The sequence below is a fragment of the Myodes glareolus genome, chromosome 16, assembly GCF_982192425.1.
Source record: "Myodes glareolus chromosome 16, mMyoGla1.1, whole genome shotgun sequence".
In the NCBI taxonomy this organism is placed as follows: Eukaryota; Metazoa; Chordata; class Mammalia; order Rodentia; family Cricetidae; genus Myodes; species Myodes glareolus.
The window spans coordinates 30,990,115-31,008,573 of NC_142041.1; the positions used below are offsets into that span (position 1 = coordinate 30,990,115).

An 18,459-nucleotide genomic window follows, 5' to 3' on the forward strand; every position below is an offset into this window, starting at 1 on the left:
AATTCCCAGATGTGTGGCTGTTCCCACAATCCAGAGCCACTCAAGCCTGAGAACGGGGAGAGGTACAAGAATAAAAAGCTAAAAGCTTGAGCACACTATTAGGAATCTTAGGAGAGACATAATGAAATTGCTCAAATTGTAAGACATTGGAGAATGACTATTTCATATAAAAATTTAGTCATTAAAAAAAAGTTTAGAAGCCATATATGCAGGCTCAAATGTATAAATGTATGAATCCCAGCACTTAAGATGCTGAGGCTGGAAAGCTGAAGCCAGTCTGGGCCAGGCACAAATTCTAGACTAGTCTGGATTACAGAACAAAATCTTGTCTTAAAAGAACCAAGAAAAGAGACAAAGTACTTTAGTGTGTTTGCAGAGCTTGAGTCTGAGAGTAATACAGTTTCTTCTCTCTCTTCACAAAGATCATGCCACACTGGCATGAGCTGCATGAACTAATTTGTCGACGCCAACATAAAGGCAGCTCCACAATGCCAGTGATGGGTAGCCTAAGTCAACTCGACATGCTAACCAGAGCCATCTGAAAGGAAGGAGCCTCAATTGAGAAGACGTCTCCATAAGATCCAGCTGTAAGGCATCTTCTTAATTAGTGATTGATGGGGGAGAGCTCAGCCCATTGTGAGTGGTGACATCTCTGGGTTGATAGTCCTGGGCTTTATAAGAAAGCAGTCTGAGCAAGCCGTGAGGAGCAAAGCCAAAAAGCAACGCCTCCATGGCCTCTGCATCAGTTCCTGCCTCTAGGTTCCTACCCTGTTTGAGTTGCTGTCCTGACATCCTTTGATGTTGAATGATATAGAAGTATAAGCCAAAAAAAAAAAAAAAAAACAACTTTCCTCCCCAACTTGCTTTTTGGTCATAGAAACCCTAAGACAATATTTAACAATTATAACAACCTTAGTTGATCTCCAATTTGGGTTTTCCAAAGCTCTTTAAATTGGAAAGTAAAAGTTCAGTGTGGTAGCACAAGCCTTTAATCCCAGCACTGGAGACAAATGCAGGAGGATCTTTAAATTCAAGGCTAGCCTGGTCTACAGAGCGAGTTCCAGGATAGCCAAGGCTACGCAGAAAAACTGTGTCTTGAAAAACAAAAAAGAAAGGGGGAGGGGGTGCCTCCAGACATTGTCAAGTCCTCTGAAGGGAAAAACCATTTCTAATGAAGAGCTGACCAAGACTAATACTTGTCATGCTCAAATGTACAATGAATCAATCACTTGGGGAATTTATCTTAGATTCTGATTCAGTAGGTCTTTGGCAGACCTAAACTTCTCAGTTTCTAATAAGCATCTAAGGAAGGGCAAGGCTTGACCTGGACTGTATTTTTGATTACAAGAACCTAAAACAATACTTTTCAACTCCTAGCAGTACAATGCAACCACTCGGGAAGCTTCCAAAAGGTTTTATGCTTAGGCAATACCACAGACCAAATAAATCATAATCTCTGGAGGTAGGATTTAGGCATTAGGATTACTCTGAAAGTTCATGGTTATTCCAAGACATATGTACAGCTGAAAAATTCTTCTAAAATGAGGAGACTCAGGGGATAAAGGCATCTGTAGTCAATCAAATCTGGAACCCACATGGTAGGAAGAAAAACCACCAAGCTGTCCATGGACCTCTACCTGTGCCCACGTGCCCTCTCCCTCCCCCACCTCCCAACACACACACAATAAATGGAAAGCAGTACTAAAGAAGAAGGCTGTGAGACAGGCATGATGGCTCAGACCTGCAATCCTTGTACCTGGGAGTTGGTGGCAGGAGGAGCAGGAGTTCAAGGTCATCCTCAGCCCGGCCCAACCTCAGAGTCTGCAACACAAAATTATATTCCTTGGCAAAGTCCTAAGGATGATCATGCTTATCTTTCAGAATAACTGACAGAAACTTTAAAGAAATTAACAGCAGAAAATAAGTTCTAAAATGCCTTAACATCTCTATTTTCTGCATCAGAAGGAATGGAATTAGCTCAAATTTCACTTTTAAGTTTGAAAACTACAGAGAGAATTTTGAGAGGATACCATTTGAAAGACTTTTTCCAATGATGGTGAAACTGATTAAATGTTGCTTTTAAGAGGCAGGTTTTAAACAAGTGTCATATTCATTCAAACAACTTTTTTTTCTAGCTAAGATGGCCTGGTATCTGATATCTTCTGAAATATCCCAGCTGGCAAAAGGAGACATGTGCTGAGATATGGTCAAAACTGGTTTTCTTTTCCCGCCTGTGGTACCAGATCTGATCCCAGGGCTTCACTCATGGGAGGTGAGAACTCTACATTAAGCTATATTCTGCATTAACTGCCTCTCCCATGCAATAAAAAGCTTCTCTGAAGTCAAGTGCAGCACTAATCTTAGACGGTGGCCAGGAGCTGGGCTTTCATTCATTTTTGAGATAGGGTCTCAGAATGCAGCACAGGCTTGCCCAAGTTAGCATCAAATTCCTTGTCTCAACTCCCCCAGTACTGGAATTACAGGTGTGAGCTACCATTCGCAGTGGTTGGATGGTTCGTTTTTGAGATGCTCACACTGACGTAGCACTCTTCCTGCCTCAGCCTTCGGAGGACTGGGATTACAGGTGTGAACCACCAGGCCTGGCATTAAATATAATTTTTAATTAAAGGTCATCCCAAAGCAAAAGCATGTAAAAATTTCCAATCTGTACTCTTAAAGACTAAGGAGCTGCCCCGTTCTGTACACATACTCCAGAGCCACTGCACTGCAGCACTCTCAAGAGCTCCTTTACTTCTCATCGCAAAGCAGCAAGGCTCTGCTTCAAAACAAACTGTTTAAGGTTTCACCTGCACAATGGAAAACAGAAAACAAATTCAAAGAACAGGTGACGAAGGATACAGTGTTGAACCAGGAGCAAGGAGAGGTGTAGTCTTGCCATCGTCTCAAGATGAGACTCCAAGCAGTGAACGCCTCTATCTCTAGAAAAAGACCGCGGGTTTAGCCTAGATATCAAGGGCCCAAAACAGCAAAAGCCATCTAATATCAGAAATCTTGCCAATGACTTCATAGCATCCGTCTCACACGCTGATGACCAGCACGCTGCTACAGGACTGCTGAAGGAGGAAACTGCTATGAGCTGGACAGTAGCAGATGGCTGCAGTACCAACACTGGGAAGGCAGAAGCTGGAGACTGAGTAGAACAGCCTGAGTGACACACAGCTCCAGATAAAGGCCAGCCGGAGGCACACAACAAAACTGTGTGCGTGTGCGTGCACGCACATGAGAGAGACACACAGACAGAAAGACTGACAAAAAAAGACTGCGTGGGGCATATTATGAGGCCTGCTACCCGGACTACATCCAAGCCCTTGCTCAAAAACAGAACTTTTGCTCTTGTTTTGTTCTAGTGCTAGAAATAGAACCCGGAACTTCAAACACACTTCTACCACTGACCAGAGGCTCAGCCCTTGAAAAGAAATGTGTAAATATGGGGTTGGTTTTTTTTTCATGTTTATAGCAGAACCAGATTTCTGTTTGTGAACTTTAAAACAGTGAAAGGCAGAAATACCAATTCTCTGCAGAGAACTACCAATTCATCTGCTCAGATCCTCAATTATTTGTTCACTACATTTCTCTAATCAATATCCAAAGTGCAGTGTTCACAGTTAAAGAGGACATCCAGGGTTGGCGAGAGAGCTCAGTGGGTAAAGGCACTGTCATCAAGCCTGACAACCTGAATTCAATCCTTGGAACCCAATGGCAGAAAGGGGAAACCAATCTACAAGCTGTCCTCTGAGTCCTACACATTTACTGTAGCACGTGCTCACCACGAACACACACATAGAGTAAGCAATAGATAAACGTAGAGACTGTTGTAAGAGACACAGAGGACACAAGCAAAAGCAAAGAAGTGCATCGTACATAATATAGTCAGCGCCTTGCTGAAGTTCAGGGTGCTCCCATGGGTTTTAAACACTCTATCACTATCAATGTACTAACAAAATACAAGGAGGACGATAAAACAAAAGCTACCACCTTTAAGTTCATGCTGTACCAGAACTTACCAATAAATATTTCTTACCAATGAAATTAAATCCTCCATTGTTTGCCTGTTATTGCGGTGATGTACAGAAAGTTCTGTTATGCAATCGTCGTCAAGGTGAATCAACTACAAAACACGGTTTCATAAATAGTTAAGCTTACAAATAATTTCCATTGAAACTAAAATCAACATAATCACTTCAAAAAAATCCAACAGCAACATGTGGAAAGAACATGAGTTTGTCAAACTTTTGGACACCTATCAACATGCGTGATTTGTTTCTTTTTGCAGTGCTCAGACTGGAAGCCACAGTCTCACGTCAGTTAGGCAGGTGTTCTACTGATGAGCTGCACCCACTCGTCCTCGTCTGTCCACAGGCAGTCAGAGCCTGACAACCATCCCAAGATCTCTGCTGGCTTCCATACCCCAGCACCTGACTGTTAGTGCTTCCACGCTGCAAAGGATCACAGTCCTCCCCATGTCTACTGCAAGCCCTGCCAGGCATTATCTTCAGAGCAGCCATGTTTAAAACTCAGCGTGGACACAAATAGTCAACGGGTGGCTCTGACTTGTATCCTGTTGCACTCTGGGTCATGTTTAGGTCTCCACAATCCCAGGAGGTCTTGTGATAGATGTGACAAACACAACACAACACCCATCACACTCAAGTGAGCACAGCATAATGCTGAAACACACTGAAATTCTCTCGGCTTAAATCCCAACTTGCCGTAAGGACAACAATTACAAGTCTCAGATCCCTGAAAGGTGGCACCTCACTAAGAACAAAATGACAGGAATGACCCTTTCTGAGCTGGAAAATACTCAGAAGACGGAATGTGAAGAGAATCACAGGAGCAAAGTAAGACATTCTCTTTTCAACAGCTCAGGAAGTAATGCCTTACTTTCTGCTTCAAGTCTGCAGGGAAGCTGAAACAGCTGGGGCGCTCAGCCTCACCCTGTCACCTAAGTCTGTCCCCATGGGATCTCCAGCCACTGAGTCAGTGCAGCCTGACAGCTCACAGGCTTTGAGATTAGACACATCTTGGTTTTAACTGTGACATTACTCTATAGCCGTGTGACCTTAAGTATGCCACTCCACCTTCATGAGCTTGTTTTATATCGGTAAAAGAGAGATGGTGCATGCCTTGCCACTGACGTAACACATGGGAATACTCAAGTATAGCATCTAAACAAACAAAGCCTCCCAAAAAATGGTTAACTATTTTTATTAATATACACAATCCTTTTTCCTCTTTACCTTGAAAACCTTTCAGAAATTGAAATATTCTTGTTAGGCCACTTTCCCCTCTAAATGAACTACTTGGACTCAGATACAGCAGTATCTCATGCAGAACACCACACGAGTAGCAGTGAGTTCAAGAGAAACGTATCCCACCATCGTGAATGGAAGAGAAACAGAAAATACGATGACCTTTCTGTGGTCCAGTGATTCTGTTCCTTAAAAACTGGATGCTGAATCCTAATGACCAACGTGATAGTGTTAGGTTTCGATTTTGGAAAGTGATTAGATATGAGTGGGATCCATCCTCCCAAACAGAAAGAAGCCCCAAAGGCATCCATCCTTGACTCCTTCCACTATGGAAAGATGATACAATGTGAAGAATTACCAACTACAAACAGAAAAGCAAGTCATCACCAGATACTACATAGGCCTTGATATTCTGTTCTAAGAGGTTTAACACACTGAACAGACCAAGTCAAACTTGCACTATTGGCTGGACAAGAACAAACTCAAGGGTTATATATATTTAAAAAACAAAGTACAGACCACACAGATTTATACCAGTGGCCCTGGAGAGCTCCAAAGTGCTAAGACATGTATTCAATGTGATACTTTAACCTTTGTGACTCTCTGATCACAGATTCTTCATTTAGAATGATTTCAACCTCAACCCTAAACACTTCAACACTCAGGTGGGCATCTTCTTAGGGATATCACAGCTCAAGTAAGAAGAGATTTACTGAGTTCTTTTCAGATCCTAGCTGTCCCCTAAACAGAAATACTTCTTCGCCAGGTATGGTATCACCTGTAATTCTAACACACTGGAAGTTAAGACAGCAGGATCAGCAAGGTGGTGATGGCACACACCTTTAGTCCCAGCACTCAGGAGACAGAGGCCAGAGGATCTCTATGTTGCAGGCCAGCCTGTCCTATGGGGCTGGAGCTCCAGGACAGTCAGGGTTCCAGAGAAAAACCCTGCTGAGAAAAACAAAAAGCAAACGAAGAAAGAGAAGAGATCAAGAGTTCAAGGCCAGACTGGGCTATATAGCAAATTCAAGGCCAGCGTAAAATACTTAGAAAGACCATATTTTCATTTTCTATTTTAGATATTTATTTATTTTAACTTTATATGCATCCGTGTGCCCGAGTGTATGTATGTATACCTGCATCCTAGAGTACAAAGAAATCAGATCCTTTGGAACTGGAGTTAAAGATGGTTGTGAGTCACTACATGAGTGCTGGGAACTAAACCCAGTCCTCCACAAAAGCAGTAAGTATTCTTAACTGCTGAGCCATCTCTCAAGCTTTGGGAAACCCTAATTTTTAAAAGAAAAAAAGAAAAGGAAAGAGAGAGAGGGAGGAAAGAAGAAAAAAAAAATCAACCAGACCTGGCATGACGGCATAGTAAGTAAAGGCCTCTGTCACCAATCTCAATGGCCTGGGATTGATTGCAGGGCCCCACACAGGAGGAGGAAGAGCCAATTCCTCTGGCCTATTCTCTGTCTCTCTGTCTCTGTCTCTCTCTCTCTCACACACACACACACACGCAAACACACAAATAAATGACAAAAACCACGCAAAACCTTTAAAAAGACAACCAGCCCATCTCTCCCTACCTCCCTATCCTGCACATCCATGCACAGGAGAAGCAGGACAAGTATGAAGGAGGCATTTTATTTTCTGCTGGCCTCCTGAACTAGAATAAAAAGGATGGGGTGAAAAAGACCCAGTCTGAGAAAGACCCTCATTTTAAACTGAGTCTTCCAAAGAGACTCAGTACTTTGATGATGCTTTAAATTCACAGCTATGCATACTCAGGTTAGGGACAAAAAAAAAATGCATGTCCAAAAGTAGACAATTATTTTGGATTATCCGTGCCTGCTACATTTCCTGTTCACTAGGGCAGAAAATGGAACTGAATATAACTTCTATTTGATACAATACTTGGGTACTAGAGCTGTGCATGAAAATGGCATGAGATCATGTGTAGAATTATTACAGCATCTATGCCTTAAATATCCAAATAAATCAGAATTATTTTTATAGTTCATTCTTGATAACCCACTACTGAAAGAAAAAAGCAAATACTTCAAAAGGCGACAACAATCCTTAGACCTCTTCTATTTACAACTCACTTTACCCCGCCACAGCTCAGTAAGGAGGCAGAGCAGTGAGTAAGCTGATGGGTAAAAGTACTCTAGACAGACAGGACACTGACTAAAATACCCAGATTCGGGGTGATGAAATGAAGAGTAAGAAAAGTCAGTTATCTGCCACCCAAGACTGGCACTTTTGATTCCTGGCCCAGACTTTTCAACCTCACTATGCTACCTATCTTTGTTTCTGTTCCTGGCCCAAACTTTTCTAATATGCCATGATGCTTCTTATCTATGATTCTGTTCCAGCAGACACCAGACAAGGAATGTTTGCCACAAGGTTGCAGACAGGCAGGATACAGGCACCAAGCTGTAGCACGAATAATAAAAACCCAGAGACAGATATTGAGGTTCAATTTGAAGATCAAAAAAGCAAAGCAGCCAGTTTATGTGGGATTCCCCTTCGTATGCTGTGATTACCACTGGTTAATAAAGAAACTGTCTTAGCCTGTGATAGGGCAAAAGATTAGAGCTAGGCAGGGAAAACTAAACTAAATGCTGGGAAAAGGAAGACGGAGTCAAAAGAAGCCATTAAGCCGCCACAGGAGACAGATGCAAGTCGCCAGGCAGAATCTTGCCAGTAGGCCACGAGCCTCGTGGTAAAATATAAAATAATAGAAATGGGTTAATTTAATATGTAAAAGCTTCCTAGGAATATGCTAGAGTAATGAGCCAACCAGTGATTTAATGGGCCATACAGTTTCTGTGTGGTTATTTAGGGACTGAGCATCCAAGAACAAACAAGTGGCCTTCCTACAACAGCCAGCCACTGGCTCTTACTGAAAATGGATGAGATCCTCTCTCCATGAATTCTAACACCCCACTGACTTCCTCCTGTCTCTTCCCTTTTATATTCATCTCTCCACCCAGCCATATCACACTTGTCTCCACCTCCCTAGTACTGGAATTAAAGGTCTGTGATCCCAAATGCTGTGATCACCTTTGTGTGAGCCCTTTTTCTCCTTTAGACAGATTCAATTTTGTGCAGCCCAGGGTGGCCTTGAACTCACAGAGATCCACCTGCCTGGTCTCCTGAGATTAAAGGTGTGTGCCACCACTCCCTGGCCTGTATAGCTGACTAGTATGTCTGCTTTGCACTCTGATCTTCAGGCAAGCTTTATTTATTAAACACAAATAATATACCACTATACCAAGCTTAATCCAGTTGACCTCCAGGTCCTTTCCATGCTGCAGCCCTCCTGTCTTGATTCAAATTTCTATACATACTAGCCATTCAACTATAGACACGTTACTTCAAGATCATGTATATCCTTTGCTCAGTCTACAAAACAGCCCCTGCTCCAGAAAGCTAGTACAAAGCCTGAATGAGTTAGCAAAGCCTATGGAATAATAATGCTTGGCCCTAAAGTACTATCCAAAGAGTTCGACCCATATCATTCTGTAGTAAAACATAAAGCCTGAATCTTCTAATAACATACTAGTGTAGTGCTCAACAAATACTAGAAATGTTTAAAGATTTGTTTTGATTGTTGTGTATGTATGTGTCTAGGTGCCTGAGGGGACCAGGTACCAAGATCCCCTGGAGCTGTAGTTACAGGAGGTTGTGAGCCACCACCTGCTAGGCATGCTGGGATGCAAACTTGGGTCCTCTGCAATAATAGTAAACACGGGCTCTTAACCTCTGAGCCATAGTTTTGTTTGTTTGTTTTTAAGACAGAGTCTCACACTGCAGCTATGGCTAGCCTACAACTCATTAGATAGCCCAGACTGACCTCAAATTCATGTCAGTCTCCCTGCTTTGGTTTCCCAAGATCTAGGATTACAAGTATGTGCCACCACATCCAGACTAGCAGTTAAATGTTTTCCTTTCTTTTTCCCAAGACACAGTCTCACTATGTTTCCAAGATCAGCCTCAGATTTGTCATCCTCCTGCCCAGCCTCCCAAGGAGCTTAGATTATAGGTGTGTGCTACCACAGTTGACTAGCAATTATATTAATATGTAAATAAAACTGTATACCCTGGAACACTCAAAATTATGTTTACCTTATACCACGCCCCAAATTTTTTAAAAAAAAATAGAAAACAAACATACAAAACCTCTGATGTTTAAACCAGAGACTCCTCAAGCACAGTTAGGATCTGAAGTTCCAATCCAGCCTTGGATTCTCAAATTCAAACAAGCGTACCTTTTCTTACATGAACAGCAGTATATTCTATCCCATTAGAATCACGGCTCAAAAGACATGCAATGCCTTCTACACATGGAGAAATGATGACCCCCAATGGTTGAACACAGGCATTTGCACCCCCCAATCTCTACCTCACAAAGGGCAAATCAGATTCCCTGTTATTTCTGCTGAACTGCTCGGATACTCACACTCTTGGGCTCTCAGCATTGGTAATCTCTAGATTAAGCTGCATTTACTCAATTGATAGCCACTACATCATGGTTGGCCAGGGAGACTATGGATAAGAGGTACAGTAAGAGTTAACCATCAAAGCATAATTAGGAGGAGTATGAGTTCACCCTGTATGGCCCTAACAATGGGAAGAGTAGAGGCTTGAAGTCAAGTTCACTTTTCTAAGATTGGCTAGCTACTGGGAAGAGTAATTATATTCACTGATGTGATTATTCCAGAAAGCGAATGCCCCATTTGTCTACATGTGACATGTCTGAGACATACCCCCTAAACTATTCCATTCCATATATATGCATGTCATACACCACTGCAGAAGTGGAGAAAAGTCTCAATTATCGGCAAAGGTTACAAAAACACTCCTCCCTTTTCTAACTACATATAAGATAAGGCTGTGTGTGTGTATGCAAATGGTGCATATATGGTATAAGCATGTGTGTGTGTATTGTATGTACCTGTAACAACTCAGAGGGCAGGAATTTGAGACCAGTTTTCAAGTGTGACCTACAGTCTCCTGGGGACCTCCAGGGGCAGCACTACTTCTATAATAGTTCTATTTCTGACATTTTACAGTGCTGACATTTGAACTGATGGCACAAAACCATGACGGAAGCTGGAGTTCCTGGAGAAATCAACTGTTCTCCAGTTTTGTCATGCACTCACAATTCCCCCAGTAAGCCAAAGCTATTAAGTCCTTGATGAAGCAAAGAAAAGAATTCTATTACAATTCCACACTGAACATGTGTGTTTCTAGTATAAGATGGGAGTGTCGAGTACAAAACCATTGCTGTCTGGAGCAAAGCACCTATGTGAGTCGGGTAAAGCCTCAGTGAGCCACTGCAGTCATGGAATACCACTTCACTGGTTATTCAGATTGGGATATTTGGGAAATACTTTGTCAAAGTCAAACAAAGTAAATTAGCTGATGGCATTTGTTGCCAACAATGCAATTTTATCTTTCAAGCAAAATTTAAGAATTTTAGAAAACGTGTCTGTCACACAAGCTTGACACATTCCGACACTGAAAATGTTTTCTCCAATGAGATTGGTAGTGACTTTAGGGACTGCGGGTCTTTTTAATGCTGTGTTGGAAAAGGTGTCAGCATTAGAAAATTTGCACCATTCGGCACCCAAATATTTTCCAAATGACCAGTATAGAATGGTACATGGAGAAAAGAGCCCATGAAAAGACCAGTAGGTTTTATGGAAGAGTCCAAAGTGCTCGCTGCTGTGACTTCATATTCCACCTACTAAACTGAGGGTTAGAGAGGGAAGGTCCTTGGTACTCTTGCTTAGGACCAGGGTTCGGTTCCCAGCACCTGTACGGTGGCTCACAACCATCTGCAACTCCAGTTCCAGATCCCATCTTCCTTTTTGTCCTTCTTGGTCACATGGTGCACACACATATGTACAGGTATGCAAGCACCCATACACATAAACTAAAATAAATACTTTTAAAAAAAGAAAGAACTACACTTTAAGGAATGATCAGAAACTATCTGAAAGGGCTATTAAAGGACTCCCCCTGTTCCCTCTCTGTCTGGGTGAGGCTGCATTTTCTAAATGCAGAAAAGGAAACTATACAGGTGTCTGATATTATGCCAGACCTCACAGAAGCTTGTAAAGACATCAATATGACACTCCTTTGTCTATTTTTCAGTATTTTTTTCTTCACAAAAATATTTACTCATGATATGTAATGGATTTATTGACTGCTTTTTTTCTTTTGAGACAGTCTCAGTATATAGGCCAGGCTGTCCTCAAACTTGCAATCCTCCTGACTCAACTTCTCAAGTGCTGGGACAAGCATGTGTCACTGCATTCAACTGTTACTGTTACTTTTGAATGAATTAATAAATATAAAGGGTACAAAAAATTCCTCAAACTCAGATGTCTGAAAATTGATGTGATTTCATTACTACTCTGGGAATCAGGGCTGGTTGAACCTATTTCTACGGATGAATAAACAGGTTAAGCAGAGTTAAATAACTTATTCAAGACTCCCAGAGCACTGTTCACAATCCTGACTGCACATGGCAAAAACCTGGGAGCTTTTAAAAGCACTAATTAAGTATTTTAGGATGAAAAGCGGGGCCTGCTGGTGATGTGGATGCTCTTATCTCCTACCTACTGGAACCAGAGGCACGTGTCACTACTCCAGGTTCTGGGTGATTCTCATGTGTAGTGCAGGCTAAGCAAACGCTCACTGGCACAGAGAGTGAGTGGCAGGTAAGATAGGACTGGGCTGGAAGCCTCTCAGCAGCAATCCAGGTAATATATCTTCTCTCATATTCAGAGGAGATCATTGCAGGTCCTGAAGTCACACAAACTTCTGGGTTTTATACTTACAGGCGTCTTGCTTTGCCACTCAACAGGACAGTTGTAATCTTGCATGATCCAGGGATGGTTCAAGAGATTTTTCATAGAAATCCGTTTCTTTGGGTCCACCTAGTGGCCATTGAAGCACATTTCAAACAGAGACTACAAGGCTCCTGGGAGCTCAGAATGCACCAGAACAGATGTAAACGTTATCATCACAAACAACGCTGTCAAAGACCTTAAAATGGCCTTGGAATGAATCCTTTAAAAAGGCAATTGAGGCAAGAAAACTATAGCAACCAACACAGGCCTACAAGATAAATGTTTAACAAACACGAACTTCATTGGTATGGACATTATTCATGAAGTTCAGTCAATCTATTGTATGATGTAATAGTCTTTTTGCTGGAAAACCTATTCATGGGAAATATTCACCAGTTTAGTATTCAAGCAAGCGTAGTACAGGGCATTCACACTGAATATGCAATCTCTACTTCCGATTCACTCACAATCACAGAGAACAAGCTGAAAAGCACACCTTTCGTTTCCATTTGTGAAGTTCAAATGTGAGGAGAGAAAAATTAATCAACAAAGATTAAGTTTTGGGGACTAGAAGAAAGGCTGAGGCATTTTTCAATCTCACTATGGAGATTTGGTGGTCTGGTTCTACTTAATCAAAGTGGGTGAGCCTGAGGTACATTTTAAATTAAAGGTAGAGATGACTTAATCGATGAAAAACTAGAAGATGTTCAGGGAACATAATAAATAAAATAATTCACTATTTTCCAAGTATTTCCAATTCATTATATCCAAACTACACAACAGAGCAGTGCAGTAGGCTCAGACTCAGCCCTCCATTTTACAGACCACAGTTTAGAAGATGGACTCACTGACTGACTAACAGGGTGAATCCCTAGACTTCAGCACTCTGCCTTTCCCCATCAGCCCATCAAACAGTCATTCTCAACGTGGCCCCAAACCATCAGCATCAGCACCATTCAGGAGCCTTTTGGAAATGGGAGTGCTTAGTCCCTGCCTGAGATCTGTTATATCAGACAATGTGTTTTAACAGGCCCACCTGGCAATTCAGATGCACAATGAGGTTTGAAAAGCGCACTAGCTCACGAGTCAACAGAGCACACATCCGTCCATCCAAGCGTTTGTTCAGTAGTTTCTACATGCCCAATGTGCAAGAATAGAAATAAGAAAACGGAGAGGAGAGCAAAAAGCTCAAGAAAACAGAATGATTATTAAATAAACAAATAAAGGTTTAAGAAAGTACACCATCAAAGACAGGCAAAGTCTAAAGCAACTGTGCTTACAACATAATTACAGAGGTACTCAGAGCGGATATTTACAAGATACATGATAAATGCAATCCTTTTTAAGCTAACAATGATAAATGCAGCAGTCCCACAGATATATTAAAAGTTAAATCAAACGACTACAGTGGGATTCTATTATTTAAAAATAAACAAACTTTACCTGCAGCATCTGTTGGAGAAGCAGAATGCTACTGGGAGAGAGCCACTTAGGAACATCGTATTTCCCTCTCTACAAAAAAAGGAAAGAAAACATTGAAGACAATTTTGCTCCAACCTGCCTTGCTAATATTCTACTGTAGTTAAATGCTACATTTTGCTTCTGTAACTGTCAATATTTTGCCAACTACAAGATTCGGTGAACATTGTCAATAAAAACAACTCCCAGTTCTGGACAGGAAAACAAATCCAGTAAATTAAATACTATCAGCATCTCTAAATTATTCACATGTCATAAAAGGACTACAGTACTGAGACTATAACTACAATTAACAGTGAAACACACACACACCAGGCTTAGAAATCCACATTGATTACAGGAACAGCAGAAAGAATACATTTATTTTATATTACCAGAGCAAACAGGAGTTGATCACCTTAGAGCAATCATCAGCTGACATACAAGCAACAACAAAACGTACTTGATAGCAGGACATGTGTGTAAAAATAGGTCACAGTGAGCCGGGTGGTGGTGATGAACACCTTTAATCCCATCACATGGGAGGCAGAGACAGAAGGATCTCTGTGATTTTGAGGCCTACCTGGTCTACAGAGTGAGTTCCAGGACAGGCTCAAAAGCTACCGAGAAACCATGTTTCGAAATCCCCCCTCAAAAAAAAATTAGGTCACAGTGGACAGGGGGTGAACTCGGTGGTAGAGTGTTTGCTGGCCTAGCGAGTGTAAGGCCTTGGTTTGGTATCCCGCCTGAAGACAGAACCAAACAAGTCATTAACACACATGATGTACAACTCCCAATCACTGAACTGTCAATTTCTTATTTAAAACATTACTATTGCATGAATATGTGCGTGTGAATGCAGCACATGTATGGAGAGCAGAAGGTACTGTGGAGCTGGTCCCCTCCATCCCGCTTTGCCGTGGTTCTGGGGACTGAGCTCGGGTCAGGTCTGTGAGGAAAGTGCTGTCACCCATCTCCCAGCCCTCTAAAAGATTCCCTAGGCAAACATCTTCTGAGGGATGGAAGAGACGAGAGAGAGAAATGCTTACAACTTGGCGAACTGGGGCAAAGCCAGGAAACTGTCAAATTTCTTAATGATGCTATAATAACAAGTTAATTACTTGAGAAAACCTAAATAAGTTGAATGTTGCTGGGTGGTGGTGGCACATGCCTTTAATCCCTGCGCTTGGGAGGCAGAGTCAGGCAGATCTCAGTGAGTTTGAGGCCAGCCTGGTCTACAAAGCAAGCTCCAGAAAAGGCTAGGACTGTTACACAGAGAAACATTGTCTCAAAAAACAAACAAAAACAATAAGCTGAAATGTGTAATTCATAGCATGCATGAAAATTAACTTCAACCAAATTAAATGCAAACAGAATATTTTAAGAGTAGTTACAGAAAGCAGGGGAGGTTGTTTTTAGAATTTTTCCCAGACAAAACAGTAAAACCAAAAACTTTAAGACTATCATGACAAAACAAACATGTGACATTTCCAAACAGCAAAACACTAAGAAGAGTAACAGTCATCAGGAAAAAGACTTTGCCGCCTAAATGAGAGATGACAACTTAGTCACATAAAAGGCCTGCAAGTCGCTAAGGTGCCAGCATTACACCTGCTCTTCTGCCCCCCAATGTCAGACCTCTCTTCCACTCACATGCACATTCAACTCATCAGCATCCGAGCTGTGCTCAAAAGACAACACAGCAATCTCATCTACACCATCATGAGCCAGCCTCTTGTGGCACATCCAGACTGCAGCACTGTCCCCTGAAGTCTAGTCTTAGCTCACTCCCACTTAGACTCTAAAAATAGTGGGGCAAGACATGTCGCCTCACTACTCTAACTTCCCTGTGTCCCCCAGCTCGCTCAGGGTGGTCTGCTTCCTCACGTCCACCCCACTTATTGCTACCTCTCAAACTCATCTAATGTCCCACTCTCCCTCACCACACTAGTCACTCATGAAAGCTGTCTGCCTTGGGCCTCAGTTCCCAGGGTTCCCTCTGCCTGCCACACCTGCACCAGATGACAGCAGAGTGTGCTTCAGTGGTGACCACCCTGCCCAGTCCGTGCTCACCACAGCACCTCATCACAGTCATTCCGACTTGCTTTACAGCCCTTATGACCACCATCAGTTTCTATTTTATGCCTCACTACATTCAAAACCAAGCTCCTTACTACACATTTTGCCATTCTGTTGACCTAGAATAGTGTCTGTCTGGCCTTAGTGTGTATAAGGTGCTGAATTAATATTTTTTGACTAAAGGAACGAAGTGGACAAAAAAACATAGACTCTAAAAGAAAACAGGCATAGAATACTAACAGGACATTTAAATGGCTAAAAGCATGAACTTGTGCTCAACTAATATAACAAAAAAATTAAGGGCTGGGAATGTGGCTCAGCTGGCAGAATGACTGCCTAACATGTACAAGACCCTGTTCAGTCCCCAGCACTGTATAAAACTAGGCATAGTGAGACACTCACCATAGGCAGTATTTTCTGTGCCACCAGCCAGTTCCCAAATAACCACACAGAGATTTATTATTAATTATAAATGTCCGGCCAATAGCTTAGGCTTGTTACCAACGCGCTCTTACAACTTAAATTAACCCATATTTCTTATCTATATTTTACCACATGGTTCGGTACCTTTATTCAGTAGAGCATTTTAATCTTGCTTCTCGTCATGTCTCAGACCAACAGACCCTCCTTCATCCCAGAGGGCTCTCTCTCTCTCTCTCTCTCTTTCTCTCCTCAAGTCCCACCTAACCTCTTCCTGCCTAGCTACTGGTCATTTAGCTCTTTATTAAACCAATGAGAGCAACACATCTTCACAGTGTACAAAAAGACTATTCCACCACAACTCACCTGTAATCCTCGTACTTAAGACAGGAGAAGGGGAGTTCAAGGTCTCAAAAAACAAACAGGAGTGGGGGGGGCGGAGGCACAGTGGGTAAAGGCACTAGCCACACAAGTTGGACAACCAGAATTCAATCCCAGAAACCCACATTTTAAAAATCCTTGTGTGGAGCTATAACTGTAATTCCAGCACTACTACTAGGAGACAGTAAGCAGAGACAGAGTCACCCAGAAGCCTACAGAACAGCTAGCCTGAATTACATGGCACAACAGCAGGAACAATGAGAGACCGTCACCAAGGTGGAAAGCACAAACCAAAAGTTGTCCTCTGCCTCCACAGATCTGCCTTCATGTACACACACACACACACACACACACGCCCACCTCAGTTTCTGATCAGAACTTGCTCCCCTGCAAGTCACTCATTGGTCAGACTCTGTGCTAGCTCTGGGTGGCCTTTCCCCACGCTAACAGTTGCAGAGTTGCAGACTGCTGTTTACTCCCTCACTCCTTAATACCGGGCTGGTGCCCACTCCAACTGTGGGAGAGTAAATCAGTTGTGCTAAGCCACTGCCCTTAGGTTTTCCTGCAGCTTCAGTTAGGGTCTCACCTCCCAGCATCCTCCCGAGAAGAGGTCTGGTTCCAGGTTCCCTGCTTTTCTGATACTCCAAAACAGGCTCATAACTACCAAAGTAAAAGAAATATTATGCCCTTAAACTAACATTCAAAAGCAAAAATAAAATAAAATAAAATAAAAATAAAAAAAAGCAAACAAGCAAAAACTTAGCTAAAAGCAGGAATGCTCCAAATGGCATGTACCACACAGCTGGCATGAGGAAATGCCCTGTGCTTTGCAGGAGCATGCAGGGTCAGGGGATACTCTTGACCTCTACTAAGTCAGGCCGGAAACGCTGCTGCACACTGCAGTACTATAGCACTCCACCACCATAGTAAAGAATGATTGCATCCCAAGTATCAACAACAGAGCCAAGGCTGAAAACCAGTTACAGAGCAAAATGTTTTAACTGGCTAGAAAAAGACCGAGAGGCAGGCAGTGCTTCTTCCGCTGTGCTGTGCTATAAAGTCCAAGGAAGCCTACAAGAACAGAGAGGGGTGATTTGAATAGTAAAATATACATCCAAAGAGCAATCGGAAAAGACCTCAGGGAACAATGCCACTGAGGAGGGCACCTCCACAGAAGGCCCTGTGCCAACCAGAGCTGCACCCCTAAACCCTGCTTCTTTATTTAAGAGTGATTACCTTGCAAACGAGAACAGAGCAACAGGAGGTGAAAGCTAAGTGGGAGGAGGAGAAAGATCTATGGGCAAAGAATAATCCTGGGGATTCTAGCAGTCTTGAAATGGTTCATTTTGCACATGGTACTAAGGCAGGCAGGCAGTCTCTCCAATACACAATGACAGCACTATAGTCAACTCTATAAAATTATAAAAATATAATCTCATAAAGAGACAGCTCGTTCATTTCCTTTAAATTTGAAAGTAACAACTGATAAACAGTTTTACCTTTAGGCTATCCAACTCTAACTTCTAAATTACATAGACTAATATGTGTGTACCAAAACTGAGGTATGGTCATGCTTGTCTTCAAATACAGTGATAGCAAATAAACAGATGACTTTACTAAGATTGATATGCAATCCCTAAGTAATCATGCTGAAAATGGAAGCTCAGCATTTTGGTTAACATCACCAACAAATGCGAAAGATAAACAAAGCCCACCTCCTAAGTAAGTTACACAGTATGTCAAATACTGCTGGGCTTTTCAGTCAAGACCTGGGGGCTGTAAGAGTCCCAAGTGAGAATTTTTAGAACATTCTAGGCAGATACATACTGTATGCAAGTGATACAACACCTTAATTAGATTCAACCAGCAGACTGCATTACACTGCGACTCGGAACAATAGTTCTGAGCCAAGATTACAATAAATTTCAAAATCTATAATGTGTGAAATTAAATTCCACAATAATGCATAAAAAAATCCT

At 42.1% G+C, this 18,459-nt stretch overlaps 1 protein-coding gene across 3 annotated transcripts in view; it reads right to left on the reverse strand.

Annotated features, from left to right (window-relative positions):
- The window catches only part of Melk (maternal embryonic leucine zipper kinase), a 66,675-nt gene that overhangs the window by 22,633 nt on the left and 25,583 nt on the right, over nt 1–18,459 (reverse strand). The window contains exons 9-11 of one of the 3 annotated variants that reach the window (XM_048420187.3): nt 13,586–13,654; nt 12,131–12,229; nt 4,043–4,129 (exon numbers count right to left, since the gene is read on the reverse strand). In XM_048420187.3, the coding sequence (XP_048276144.2) occupies nt 4,043–4,129; nt 12,131–12,229; nt 13,586–13,654 (255 nt within the window). The remainder of the gene's footprint in view (nt 1–4,042; nt 4,130–12,130; nt 12,230–13,585; nt 13,655–18,459) is intronic. The other 2 variants (XM_085677206.2, XM_048420188.3) reach the window with 2 other exon arrangements.